The following is a 14530-nucleotide window of genomic DNA, read 5'->3' on the forward strand; positions in this document are numbered from 1 at the left end:
TACATGGGACAAAGTACAACTGTGTGGACGCACAGGCCCAATGGGTCTCAACATTCGCCACAAACTGGGGCTATCCCCTGACTGAAGGGAGTGAAACTTGCTTATTCCCTTGGGAAGAATGTAGCCCGGATCCGAGGCCGCACCAAGGAGGTGAGCATTCCTCATGCCGAAAGGCCTTTCTCCTGCACAGACACACAGTACGAGAGGGTCTGGCCCAGAGAAAGCACACAGTGCACTTTTACCTCAGAACCACCAACGCAGCAACAGAGGAAGACAAAGAACGAGAAAGCAGGCACACTGGGGCATGTTTTAGGCAGCAGCGCATTGTCACCGGTTTAGTGTATAAACCCTAGGCTACTCCAGCCACCAAGGAGTTAACAGGGAAACTCCTTGTCTCATCAGCTGAGGCTAATTGCTAGATTTGCAGCCACTGAGGGAATAAGAGGACTGCAGGTGCGCCCTGCCTCCATTTCCTCCTCCAAGGGCGGTTCCCTGCAGCCTTCCCCACCCAGGCTGGAGCTGTTGCCGGCCATAGCTTTGTCCTCCAGCCAAGTCATTCACTAAAACGTAACCCTTCAGTCCTGGGGGAAATTCTGCAATTTTACGAATGCTCCAAATGCAAGAGCTGCAGAATTCCCCCAGGGCTAACCATTTCCAGGGCAACACTAACATCCACACACAGCTTTTCTGCCCCACTCTGGCTCCTCGTCAGCCCCTTCTCTGGACCCAGCTCCCAACCTCTTCCGAGCTCCCTTCCAGTCTCTATTCCTGGCGAGAGCTGTGACTCCTAGGCTGCTTCCCCAGGGTCCTGCTCATAGCCTCCGCCCCTGGAGGCCGTCTTTCAGCCTTCCCTGATCTGGGCTAGGCCAGGGACTCCCAGCTCACTCCCATGGGGTCCCGATCATGCTCCCTGTGACTCCATTCTCTTCTTCTCCTCCCCCCCCACTCTTTTGATGAGGCCCAAGAGATTCTCAGGCTGTGTCCAATTAGCCCTGCCCCCTAGACTAGGAGCTAATATGGCACAGGTGGGTCTGACTGAAGAAGGCTGGCTAGCCCCAGGCCTCTGGGCCCTTAAGGGCAGGCCACCCTGCTACAGCTTTATTTGGGGGAGGAGGACGAGGACATGGACATGAAAACAAAAATTAGAGAGATGGATGGGAGCTTTGAATTAGCTCTTTGGTCCCAAACTAGTCCAATTAGGAGCCTTAAAATAAAACATCAAGGACAGTTCAGTAAAAATGTGACGTCTGTTGGAGTATTCACTGTGTAGGACCTACAGGATCGGGTCCTGAGTAAAAACAGCAAGATGGTGCCCACAGTGGAAGGAGAGCTTGGTAACAGAACTCCAATTGCCTACTTACTATTTATGTATTTTCAAGGAAGTGGGAAAGGCCCCTAAGCAGGCTTGTCAGTACTCTGACTAAAGAAGTATATCCAACCTAAGTACTCAACCTGCACAAGACAAAGGCAATGAGAGGAACCTATATTTGCCCCTATGTACATTTCTTAGACACTTCTTTAAATCTGGGAGCAGATACTCCTGTGATGAGAACTCTATAGACACCTACGCAAACAAAAATAAATGCAAAAATGCATTTAATTTTAAGTCTGGAAAGGGATCTGTGGTCTGAGAGGCAAAGTGGGGCAAGCTGTAGGGGGAAGTGAAGTCAACTAGCTAGGAACTGAATGTTCTCTTCTACTACTGTAAACAGTGGAGCTGAAATCCATGGATCCTGGCTGGAAAAGCTGGTTCCACAGCACAACCTCCCAGATCTGATGGAAACCCCTTTTCACTTGCCAGGGAAGATTGATTTGTATAGCAAAACAAAAATAAACTTGGAAAATATCATGGTACCAGAGCTGAATGACACCCAGTTTCCAAGTGACAGAGCATCTTAAATTTCTGTAAGACTTTTGACTTAAATTATTTAAACAAAATAGAACAAAATAAAATTAACGTGGTGTATGTGCAATGATTAAAAACTGGCTAACTAATTGGTCTCAAAATGAAGCAGTAAACAGGGAAACAGCACCAAGCAGATCTATTTGCAGCGGGTTCCCCCACAGATGGAGTCTTGGCCCTAAGACATTGAAATAGTCATATCAAGAGCTTGGAAGAATATGCAAAATGATCACTGATAAAGTTTGCACATGATACAAAACTAGTGAGTGTGGTAAATAATGAGAAGGGCAGGTCGTTAAGGGCTTGTCTACACTGGCAAGTCACAGTGTGGTAACTTTCTCAGTCAGAGGTGTGAAAAAAGCACCCAGTGTGCAGCAAGTTACAGCTCTGTAAAGTGCTAGTTCAGGGGTCTCAAACTCCCCCTCTACGAACAACCCCCAGCTGGAGCAATTGCGCCTCCCAGCCTGGGAGTCCCGTTCCCCAAGTCCCGCCCCTTCCCACCATCACTGGACACAGCCTCAGGGATGACCGGGGAGGTCTGGCAGAGGGCGGCAGCAGGAGTCGGCCCCCCCGAATTCCTGCACTAATGTACACGGGTGCTCAGCACTGGTGCCGTGGTTCTAAGTGCAGACTTAGCCTGATTCAGAGCAATCTAGATTGCTTTGTAAACTGGGTGCAAGCAAACAACATTCATTTTACTATTGTTAAATGTAAATGCTACACCTGAGACCAAAGCACATGGACTATACTTACACCTCAGAAAACGATTTGGGGGTTGTGGTGGACAATCAGCATGAACCCTATTCCCCCCCCATGTGATACCGGGGTGAAAAGAGCTCATATGACACTAGGATGCATAAACACGGGAAATCTCAAGTGGAAGCTAGAAACAGTAGATATCATTTAATTTAATAATCTTATAACTGCACCAAATCTTAGTGGTTACATTATTTGATGTAATAATCAAATAATCCGGCCACCCCACTCTGCTGCCCCTGTATCAGAGACAGCAGCATTTGGGAGGCAGCAGCCTTTGTCCATGGGGGGCCCAAGTTCCCCGCAGACAGAGGTTGCTGTGGCATCCCACCCCCTGCATGCCACTGCCTCTGATATAGAAGCAGCAGCACAGAGAGGGGGAGGCAACTCAGCAAAGCCAGTGCTCCCACCTGCCCCCCCTCCCGCTGCCTCTGTGGGGAGTCTCTATTGGAGGCGGCAGCTTGGGATGGGGGAGGGGAGCAGGCCGCTCCGTGGCATCCAGTGCTGTCTGCCTCTGATATAGAGGCAGCGGGGCTGGGGGGGGGGGGGGGGGCAGATGCATGTGGTTGTTTTGATTAACTGATAAGCTCAGGCCCAAGAGAAATGAGCTATATCATTATAATGCATCTTTATACCAGTAGAGTGGGAACAGGTGACTGGGGAAGGATCATTTGATGATTATTTGTTCTGTTCATTCCCTCTGGGGCACCTGGCATTGGCCACTTTCAGAAGACAGGATACTGAGCTAGGTGGACCATTGATCTGCTCCAATAGGGCCATTCTTATGTTCTTATAATAAGTCCACACTGTGGGTTGTACTGGTATATCTATAATATCATATCAATCACACTTGATTTGATGCTGATCCAAAATCAGTCATATCTGAACTATTTCTCCTACCTGAAACCTACAAAGACATTCTGGAATATAGATAGAGGTGTAGCTGTGTTAGTCTGGTGTAGCTGAAACAAAATACAGGACTATGTAGCACTTTAAAGACTAACTGAAATGTGATTTGTCCTTTTCATATTTGTTCATTTTTTTAATTGTATCCTTTGGTATATATGGTTGTGACAATTTTCTTCCAGTATTTGATCTGAGGAAGTGGGTCTGGCCCACGAAAGCTCATCATCTAATAAACCATCTTGTTAGTCTTTAAAGTGCTACATAGTTCTGTATTTTGATTCTGGAATATAGAATATCTGAGCCCTCCAAAAGGAGAATACGGATTTAATAATACAGAAAAGTTAGATGCTGCTGATCTTTCAGAAACCATGCTGACAAATACACGGTACCATCTCTCTAGGCACTGAGTGATTCAACAACATTTTTTTCTGCAATGGAAGAATTAGAATAAGGCCAATTGCTATCACAGAGCCAGGAAGATCAAAGGAACTTGCAGCAGGGGGTACAAATGGGCATGTCTAATTATACCCTCCACCCACCTCTCAGATTCCTCAACTCTAGACATAAGAGAGAGAGCCCAACAAAGTTTCTGAGTTGCAAAGAGGAAAAAAGGAAAGGAGAGGAGGGAGTGGGTGGATAGGAGAAAAACAAGAGACTGGCTGTCAAGGTCTGAGCAGTCACTGAGGATTCTTATTCTTTTCAGTAGAAAGAATGGCCCCATTCCCCTTCCCTCCCAGCAAATATCTGCCACGCACCTCATCTCCCTCAGCAAGAAGTTGGATGTTTCTCCCTAGTCACAGTGCAATGTATCTGCAGAGCACGTCACATGCCACTGCTTAGGAAAGTCCACAGCAAAGTTGAGAAGCCCGCACTAATCCCCTGGCTCTCAGAAGCTAAGTATGGGACACTTCCAGCCCACTCAATTAGCCTCATTAGCACTGCCACTACAATTAGCAGGTACATTTTCCCACTCTCCTTTCGTGTTCTAAGTTCTAAGAGTCCCCCTTTTTTCTCCACTCAAGCTTATCTGAAGAGGTGGCTTTTGGCTAGGAAAGCTCACGCTATATATTCTATATTGTGCATCTCGGAGGTGCCACAGGACTAATTCCTTGTTTCTACAGGCAGACAGAGGCGCCGATTTCCTTTTAAACTCCGCCCGAGCGCTCACTAGGCTCAGGCCAGGCTAGCAAGCGAGTTTGCCAATTTCCCCTTGTTCTAGGTGTCATTTGGTTTGCAAACCTCGCCCCCTCCCCGCCAGCCACGGAGCGTCCCCTGCCCGTCGGGAGTTGGTTTCAATCAAGCGAGTCGCCCGGACACATTTCCACTTTGCCAGCAGCAGCGTCCGGCGAAGATTTGCAGATTCGCCCGGTCGCCAGGACCCAGCGCTTGGCCCGTCGCCGCGCCCGGGCGCACTGGCTCTGGGGAGGCTCGCCTGCAGGGCTCGAGCCCCGGAGCAGGGGGGCTCCGCTCTGGGCACGTTCCCCAGGGGCAGGGCTGCAGGGCTGCTGCCGGGGCTCTCAGTGCCAAGGGGGGCGCGGGGCTGGGCAAGGCAACGTGCCCCGAGCAGCGCGCCCAGGACCTACCGGGGGGTGCGCAGGGCGGGCAGAGCAGCTCGGGAGCGGGCCCAGCGCTGCGCCCTGGCTCGGTCCGCTGCGGAGCCCCCGCCGGCCGCAGCCACTTACCCTGCGGTGCGGGCGCCGCGGCTGGGAGCGGGGCGATCCCGGCGCCCACGAGGGGAGGGGCCGGAAAGTTTCAGTCAAACTGACCAACAGCGCGAAGGGTTCGTCTGACCCGAGCGCCCGGGGCGATGGCCCATCGATCACTGGGCAGGACCCGGCCCGGAGGCGGCTTCGCTGGTGAAACGTGCACGGGGGGCAAGGACCTGCCTGCAGCCCTCTGCAATGGGCGAGACGCCCCGCTGAGACCGGCCAGAGATCAGGGCATGTGGCCCCCTTACACCAGCGGGGAGGGGGAGTGAAAAGGGGGAATCCTGGAAATATTTACTCTTTAATGGGAAAGAGGTGGGTCCCCAGCCTGGCCCTGAACCCCCCCTTCCTGCAGCACCCTCCTCTCCAAAGCAGGGGAAAAGCTGGACATATTGAATCAATGAACTCGTCTGTTTTATAACATTCTCCTGGAGGAGGAGGAGAAAATCTGCATCGTATTTCCTGGCTTAAAAGGAAAACGAAGAAAAAGGTTTAAAAAATCCCACCACAGCCCTGCTCCCAATGCCATGCAGGACTGCCTGGCAGTACAGGTTTGCTGAGGTTAGAAGCTTAGTTAAATCCCAGTTCCACCCAGGACCAATTTTGTTTTTATTTTCTCAATGTTCTACTGCTGCCTGCCGAGATCTCCGCTGTTATTTGCTTTCCTTGCAGCAACTCATGACTGCAGCACTGGATGGATGTGACCTTAACGTCAGATCTTCCACTTGTCATACGGCAGTGAAAATATATGCAGGCTGCTAGGAGAAACGCACGCTGCTACGAAGATATGGTTTATGCAAAGAACAAAGCCCTTACATTGCTGAAAATTTCTTTGCTGGCTTTAAAAGCAGGATAACTCAGCCACCCCTCTCTGCACCGTTGCTCCAGCTGGAACCAGCTTTACAAAAGCAGCCAGGAGAGGCTGGCTCAGTCCAGAGCCATTTCCTGCGTCAGTCACGTTGGCCAAATCAATTTAATCCTCTCTGGTCCTGGTCCACAGAGGTACTTAGGTACTTAAAACTCTATTTAGTCTCCACTGTGACACAGAAAATTCCCACCAGATTCCATAGGCCTCTACATTTAAAGTTACATAGTTCTGAACTTTTCATGGTAGAAGTTCTTTCCACGCCTACGCTTCTGCCTCTGGGCATGTGCTCTAATGGTATGGTACCTTATGGTGGCACATAGGGTACACACGCAGCACATCCCTCAGCACATTTACCGACAGCAGTGTAGATGGGAAGGTTCTGCGAAGGACAGCAGAATGCAGACACACCACAACCCTAGGCTATATATGTAGCCTACACACCCAAATAAGGCTTCCCCCCATCTACCCTGCTATTTTTAGCAGCGTGGAGTCCCCCTGTTTCCCTGCTGCCAGAGCTATCCCCCTGCTGCCTCTTTATCAAAGAGGGGGAGGCAGGAGCTGGTACCTGTGGGGAGCCGGCTTTTAAGCTGCCTCTCCATGCGTGCCAGCTCCCAGAGCTGCCTAGGTGGCGGGGGAGGGGAGAGACGGACAGGCAGGAGCTTGTATGCATAGGGAGCCAGCTTTTAAGCCGGCTCTCCACACCTGCCTCCCACAGAGCAGTTACATGTTTCAGCAGTTACAGGTTTATACAGACACAATTTTTAGCATCCCTAGTGCAGAGACAGAAGGCTGTTTCTGAGGGAATTAGCACACCCTCCTCTCAACAGCACCGCCCAGTGGCTAGCTTAGGCCGCTCCCAGCCCAGGGAGCTGGCTTTTGTGGATCCCATTTTAAGCCACCTGTGTCTCCCTATTCATTGTCCAGAGAGCCTCGGTGTCTAACTCAGACTTTGCGGCTCTCACTGTTGTTCCGGTGATTATCTAGGTGGGCGAGGCTGAGTGCTCCAGAGCCTATGCTGCTGTGTGGATCTGGGCTTTATCCCACCATCTGTAAAACAGGGGCAATAGTCCCTACCTCACAGGGCTGTTAATACCTTTTGAGATGCTCTGGCAATAGAAAAACCTGCACAAGAGGGGCTGGGCTATTTCAGACTCTGGGCAGAACAAAGCTCTGGCAGGAGCTCAATGTCTCCAGTGCAGTGTCTGCTCCAAGCTTCTGATCAGACCACCCGTCTGAAGGCCACGCTCCTACTGCCCAGATCCTTCAGACGACAGGTCAGACCGTTTCCTTATCATTGAATTTTCAACTGCTCAGCACCCTCCTTCCCAATGGATCTTGAGATTTTCAAAGTGGCCCCTAAGAGCCAGATTTTCTGTTGTGTGCTGCACCCAGCCGCGCCCACGCAGACACTATCCCTCGGGTTTTCAGATCAACTCAGCATGCAGGGTGCAGGGCTCTTCAAAACCTGCCCCGTTCACTTGGGGTCTAACCAGGAGCCAAGGAATGGGAAACGCCTGTACAACTGTAAAAGACGGAGTATAAGAGTTTCCATCTCTGAATAATGCCTGTCTCTGACACAGGCCAAAGGAGGAGGAAGGCAGTTAACCGCCTTATTGTGCAATATTAAGCTGGGGGAGGGGGGAGTGGAAGAAATACTTTCTGACCCTGCTTGGTAATCACTTTATACCCTGGAGGCTTGAGTAATTATATGAAAATGATTGTGTAACTTTAACCAAAAAAGCCCAGACTGCTCCGGTTGTGAGGGAACAATCAAGGCCCCATCGCAAAGTGATCTCTTCTGACTTGAATTATCTTAGGTGAAAAGGACAGAGCTTAGAAAGGAGCGGGGAAGTGCCGGCCTCAGGCCTCGGCTTGCTTTCTGTCTACAAAGAGATATGCTGCAAACCCTTGAGGAGTGACTGCATCGCTTATGTTATCACCAGTCCCTGGTTTGCATACATCATTAAATGTCACATGCTGCCAGCCCATTACAGAACTAACTGCTTGGGCACACAAAGAGAGGCCGCTCAGAAAAAAGCCTGGAACAGGATTAAAAGCAGCCAAATCCAAGAAAGCACGCGATGTAACTGGGGATTTTATCATAGCGATAGCATCTTGCTAAGATTGAGTCCAAACCTCAAGCCCTTGTTCAGCTAACTCAAGTCTGAGTAAGTAGTTCAGGATTTAGCACAATGGAGAGTTGACGGGAGCCAGTGTTAAGTGATCCTGCTCCCTTTCAAAGTCAGTGGCCAGATTCCCACTGATCAATTAGTTCCCAAGCAGGGACAGATGTCTTGTTCCTAGCAGCTCAGGCTCAAGCCCCCTGCTGTAACTGAACAGCAGCAAGCACGGTCACTGATAAAGGAATGTTTTGATGTGCAGTAATTCATGCAAATCATGTCACTGTTCACACATTTCACATGGGATGTAAGTCACTGATGTTTATTTCCTTGTTGGTATTTAGACATTAACCTCCACCATGCATACTTTAGTTAACGTCAGACTCGTGCTTTCTAGGCATAATTTGCTTATCTGCTTTGTAATATCGTGGTAGAGGTTGCTTTTTCAGAAGATTAATAGACCCTCTTTACCATCCCTGAGTGCTGTTTCACAGCACCCTCTTCCAGGATTGAGCCATGCTTCTCGGGAAAACGTGTTTGTATTTAATTATGTATAAAAGACCCATCCACTGGGGAGGGTCGTCTCACCTAAAATAATGTTACGTATATCTAAACGGAGCATGGACCATGATTTCCAGATATCAAACCCAGTTGCTTCAGCATAACTCATTCTGTTATCTGTTTATATTATGGTAGTGTCCGGAGACCCCAGCCAAAACTATGCCCCCTGTGTGCTGGGTAATCTCCAGGGACAGTCTCTGTTCAAAAACTTTAGGACTTATATAAACAGGGAAATGTCACCCATAAAATAAACTGAATTAAGGCCACTTTAATTCTAAATGAAAGTGCTCACACAAGAGTTGATTGCACTTTAATCCATTTTAAATTCACTCCCAGAGTTAATCCAGATTAATTTTTCCAAGGTGTCTGGGTGTCGACAAGGCCTTTGAGTCTAAAGAGGTTGGAGCAAAACAGAGGCAGGGAGTTGAAATGCCCTGTATGGGGTCACCCAGTAGGCTAGTGGCAGAGCTGAGCAAGAATAATGCTTTATCCACTGACACATGCGCCCATCCTATTCCATGGGGTGGGTAAAAACTAAGCTAATAGTTGGAGTTTGGGCTAGATTAGGCTTTCTCTCCAATAGATCCCCCCAGCCCCCAGTAGAGTTGTCTATAGTTTCCTCCAGAAGCACTAGCCTTGGTTGGAGCATCAATGCCATGGACAAGGTAACAGCGGCTGCCAGGCTTTTAACGATCATGCCATCTAGATTGCTGTAAAACTGGTGGTTAAAATGTAACTGGCACCTTTTATACAGCAGCATATCCACGGTCGCTACTAAAGGGAGAGCTGAGCTGATGGTAGCCCCGTGTCTTGGGGTGGGGAGCACGACCCTTCTGGGGGAGGCAGTACTAAGGCAGGTGTCAGTCTGCATCCAGTGGCCCATACCTAATATGATATTGTCCCTTTCTAAGCCAGTTTTCTGTTCTTGTCATTAACGCACAATGCAGGAATACATATGGCCTGGTTCTACTCCCTGCTCTGCCAATGATTTCCTGTAGGATCCTGGGGGAGAGGGAATCACTTTAGTGAGATGTGCCTTGGTTTCCCCACTATAAAATGGATAAGCCCCTCGGCAAGGCCTTTTTGTAAAACACATGAAGTCTTCAGCATAGCAGCACAACATATTATTTGTTATTGAAGCACTGTCCTGGCTGTGTCCTAGGAGAGCACTACACTATTGAGCCAGACAAACTGTGCTTCCACTCACTCAGCAGGACGTTTGCCTGAATAAGAATCAGGGTCAGCAATAGTTGCTGCTCTCTGATCCAACAGGGGAGAAGAGAGAGAGAGTGTGTGCAAGATCCAAGAGGGCCCAAGGTAAAAATCTCAAGATCCACTGGCCTTGACTAGATCCAGGGGTCTCCAGAGCCCTGCATGCATCAGTGCTCACTAGAGGGGTTTGCTTCAGTTCCAAAATGCATCAACCTGTGGAACTCCTTGCCAGAGGAGGCCGTGAAGGCTAGGACTATAACAGAGTTTAAAGAGAAGCTAGATAATTTCATGGAGGTTAGGTCCATAAAAGGCTATTAGCCAGGGGATAAAATGGTGTCCCTGGCCTCTGTTTGTCAGAGGCTGGAGAGGGATGGCAGGAGACAAATCGCTTGATCATTGTCTTCGGTCCACCCTCTCTGGGGCACCTGGTGCTGGCCACTGTCGGCAGACAGGATACTGGGCTAGATGGACCTTTGGTCTGACCCAGTACGGCCGTTCTTACGTTCTTATGTTCTTATATATCATACAGGAAATACAGCTAGGGTTTTATAAAGCAAAAAGAAAGAAACAGCCTGAAAAGGAAAACAAAACAAGCAGAAAGAAACTGTCCATTTGGGAACTGAGTAGGCAAGATATCATGTGATTCTGCACAGACTAGACAACTACATTAGCCTCTTGTGTGGGGTTCACGCCATACACCTTTAAGAAGCTGGGTTTGGAAGCCCAAGAGCCCTTTGTGCTGATATTTGACTATTTCCTTAAGAATAAATGTGCCAACAAATGTGTTCTATTGAGACTCTCAGTTGTGGGCTTTGGACAAATTCCCAACCCCCCCCCATTCCCTTCCCAATAAGTACCAATGCCTTGTTAGTTCTGCTTCTGTTGTGTTCTCTCCCCTAGGAGGGAGCAGGAAAAATCGACTCGAGCTCCCTTTCCTAGTACAGAAAGGGTCCTCCATAAACACCAACACGACCTTGGTCTGTATTCAACTTTTGAACTGAATTGCTACAGGATTTGGGGATTAAAAGAACCATGTGCATCCCCAGGCCCTCCCTCGCTCCTCCCTCTGTGCTCCCAACCAAGCGTGTAGATCCCCAGGCCCCACAGAAAGGAGAGAGCGCTATAGATTCACTGACCTTCCCTTCCACGTGGTCTGGAGTAGACCTGCATGGGGAAGAGGGCTCTCCGTGCATCACCCTCGAAAGCATGATCTGGCCGACACCACTAAGCAGCTGGAAGGTTTCCAAACAAAATTTCTAGGAGGAGAGAGATTTACAACAGTCTCTGACCCTGTACAAGCAGCAGCAAGACAGAAATTCATAACCAAGGGTTCACTAGTTGCAAAGCAGATATGACGTCTCGATCTATCGCCAAGTACCCACTGCTGTTCTATGTCTCCGAGCTATAAACTCTTTGTAAAGATGTGTTGCCATATCTATTGCCTGTGATCCACATAGCTACCTCACTCCCAGGCTCCCCTAGCATTACTCTTGTTGACTAGCCATTGAGCAGCATGGAACATTTGTCATGTGTGGGTGGACCCAGAATGAAATACATTCTCGCATGTTTGCAGCTGACTGCAGTGTTAGACCTTTGGGAGAAGTCGCAAAGCAATGAAAACAAGAAATCTATTTAAGCAGATACTCAGAACGATCATCTGTTAGAATTCTGCATTTGCGAGGGGAGGCGGGGGGGGAGGGGGCGAAACATATAGATTGTGTTTGAAGTTATCATACCCAGACCAGCTGCTTTGAAATGCCAATCTCTAGTCTAACATTTTAAATGGGAGAACGACCAGATCGAAAGATGAAGCTTCTCCGTGCCTGCATCAAAACTTATCAATTTAAAAAAGTCAATTCCAAGTACCCCAGCAGAAAGGAGAGACTGCTAGGAAATGGGTGTTAGCTCAGTGCTTGCTAAGATTTGCTGTGACCTAAATGGTTGAACTCTGAACAGTGGAGAGCGAAAGAAACCGCTTACAAAGAGAGGATTCCCACTGTGCTGAATGAGTACAATATGAAAATTACATACTTGGACATTTGAGAGGAAAACAGCACCACCCTTCCTTTGTCAGCAAGCCACTTTTTCCGCAGGTAATGGGCCCAATATATTTGCTACACCCATGCAGTTTGTTGAAAAGAAATAAGGTTGAATAGAGGGAAAAGGGCAGAGGTTAGTCCATTATCTGGCTAATAAGTGCATTCTACAGCAATTTTGCATCTCTTGGTTATTTAATGCATTGCCAAAGGGAGACTAATTATAAACAACATATAGTGATTTGTGTTCCTTGAGCTTCCAATATCCTGGCAAAAATGTCAAACCAAGAACAACAGGCTCTAGTGTACAGCCTGCAGGAAAATAATACTGATATCAGAGACTAACTTGAGAACGCTGGTTGCTTTGGAATTTTTGTCAAAATGAGTCAATCTGCAATACAGTGCTGGTGAATTTTGGCATGATGAGGATACTCCAGCAGTAAATGTGTCTTTTTTTGTGGGTGGAAAAAGGAATATCTCAGTGATGATTAGACAGCAAGAAAATGCAGCGTTCCATCTGTCAAATTACCTTTTTGATGTTAGGCAAAGTTAATTATCCTGTGAACTTTCAGACTGCCAGTCCTGCTGAGGTAATGGTTCTAATGTGGTCTGCAATCTGCCTTTCCCTTCCCAGGCGCATCCGCTGATATTACATGACACACCTGCCTAACATTTAGCATCTGTGAAGCAAGTTTCCAGGAAATAGTTTGCCCGCATGAGGTGAACATGTCAAATGCGCCTCAGCAAAAATGGACCTGTAATTATGGAACAGCAGTTTAAATCTGACATTGGGACAAGTGTTCAGCTTGCAGACTCGGGTTCATTTCCCCAGCCATCCGCTATTAGAATTTCTTCTTGCCTCTTTCGCATCCCAGTTTCCTCTCACAGAAACCCCTGGAACATGTGAATTATGGCCGTGAGTGAGGAGAGGGATGAAGACAATCCGAGCACTATTTTTTTTTAAAGTTCCAGTCTTGACCTTGCAAGTTTACAGCGAACATACAAAGCTCTCTCTCTTTTGGAAGTGAATAACCGTCTGTTAAATTCTACTTGAGGTTTGCTGCAGCAAATTATATGCAGGTTGTACCACAAATACATACATGCCCACCTAAGGGAAGAGTGACCATTGCTGTGCTTCACTGCTCCGATTTATGCACTCGGGAATAGTTGCATTAATATTCTCACATCTGCTTTTAATTTAAATTGGATAACAATGTCTGAAATGTCAGCTGCATCATTAAAAAAATACCAGGAGTACCAGCTCAGGTCCTGTACATTGCTCTGTACCAGCGCACGTCTGCACCCACTGAAATGAGTGGGGTTTTGTGTGGGCACAGGAGCAGCACAGAGCAGTTTGAAGGATCTAGGCCTAAGTAAAAGGGCCTCAGTAAACAATGGGGTTATGTTTACACTCACGGCTTCTTGCGCAAGAATCCGCAGAGCGTCCACACTGCCCGCCTGCTCTTGCGCAAGGAAATTTACAGTCCGGCGTGGGAAGAGAGGGCTTCTTGCGCAAGAACTAGGCTCTTTTTTATCAGGTGTAAGCTCTTGCGCAAGAGGGCAGCGTGGACGCTTGGCAGGGATTTTTTGCGCAAGAAAGCCCTATGGCTAAAATGGCCATCGGAGCTTTCTTGCGCAAGAGAGCAGCCACACGGCCATGGGTGTTCTTGCACAAAAGCACATCTCCCACATGGCAGTGTGGACGTTTTCTTGCACAAGAACCCTTGCACAAGATTTTCTTGCGCTAGAAGCCGCCAGTGTAGACATAGCCTAAGTGGTGTAGTAAATGGCATGGAACTTGGAGGGGGCATGGAGCTTTTTAAAAAGTCTACAGCTAGCAATTCCAGGCCTTTAAATGAAGTAGCAGTAACCATGGACTTACTCCATCTGGGGGGTGTGTATAAAGTATACATAGATAAAACAAGTGTGAATCTGTCCCACATTGTTTAGTCTTTTGCATCACCAGAGTAGCACAAAGGGGATATATAAAGCTTCTAAGTTCTTTGGGGGCAGAGAGTGTCTTTTTGTTTTGTTTCTACAGTGCCTCTAACAATGGTGTCTTGGTGACTGGGGGTCCTAGATCCTATCTCAATACACATTTATTAATATAAAAGTTGCCCTAAATGGACAGCGGGGTATTGGCCCCGAATGAGGGAAATCTCCCAGTGACAAAAAGCTGGTTTAGCTGGCTGCATGCCACTCCCTTCCCACATCAGGGGGACAATAGTCCTGGAGGGCTATTACAAGCCATCATAAATTAGAGCAGCCTTGAGACTGCTCTAGCTTTGACCAGGATTAAACCTTTTCCATCAGCCCAAGGTGCCAAGAAAATGCTAACCCCTCAACCTTTTTCAAAAAAATATTCTTTGGCAGAAACAGCAGCAGACTTTTCAGATAGAGGGCAGCTTTTAAAAACAGAAAATCATACTAGCTTAAAAATAATCATTTAAAAAAAAAAAAGC

At 48.0% G+C, this 14530-nt stretch overlaps 1 protein-coding gene across 2 annotated transcripts in view; it reads right to left on the reverse strand.

Annotated features, from left to right (window-relative positions):
- The window catches only part of FBLN2 (fibulin 2), a 184529-nt gene extending 173231 nt beyond the window's left edge, over nt 1-11298 (reverse strand). Inside the window, exon 1 of one of the 2 annotated variants that reach the window (XM_075939673.2) lies at nt 11169-11298. In XM_075939673.2, coding sequence (XP_075795788.2) covers nt 11169-11240 — 72 coding nt within the window. In that variant the 5' untranslated portion in view covers nt 11241-11298. The remainder of the gene's footprint in view (nt 1-11168) is intronic. The other variant, XM_006125827.3, reaches the window with a different exon arrangement.
- Nucleotides 11299-14530: the final 3232 nt, after the last annotated feature.

The sequence above is a fragment of the Pelodiscus sinensis genome, chromosome 11, assembly GCF_052426305.1.
Source record: "Pelodiscus sinensis isolate ZL-2025 chromosome 11, ASM5242630v1, whole genome shotgun sequence".
In the NCBI taxonomy this organism is placed as follows: Eukaryota; Metazoa; Chordata; order Testudines; family Trionychidae; genus Pelodiscus; species Pelodiscus sinensis.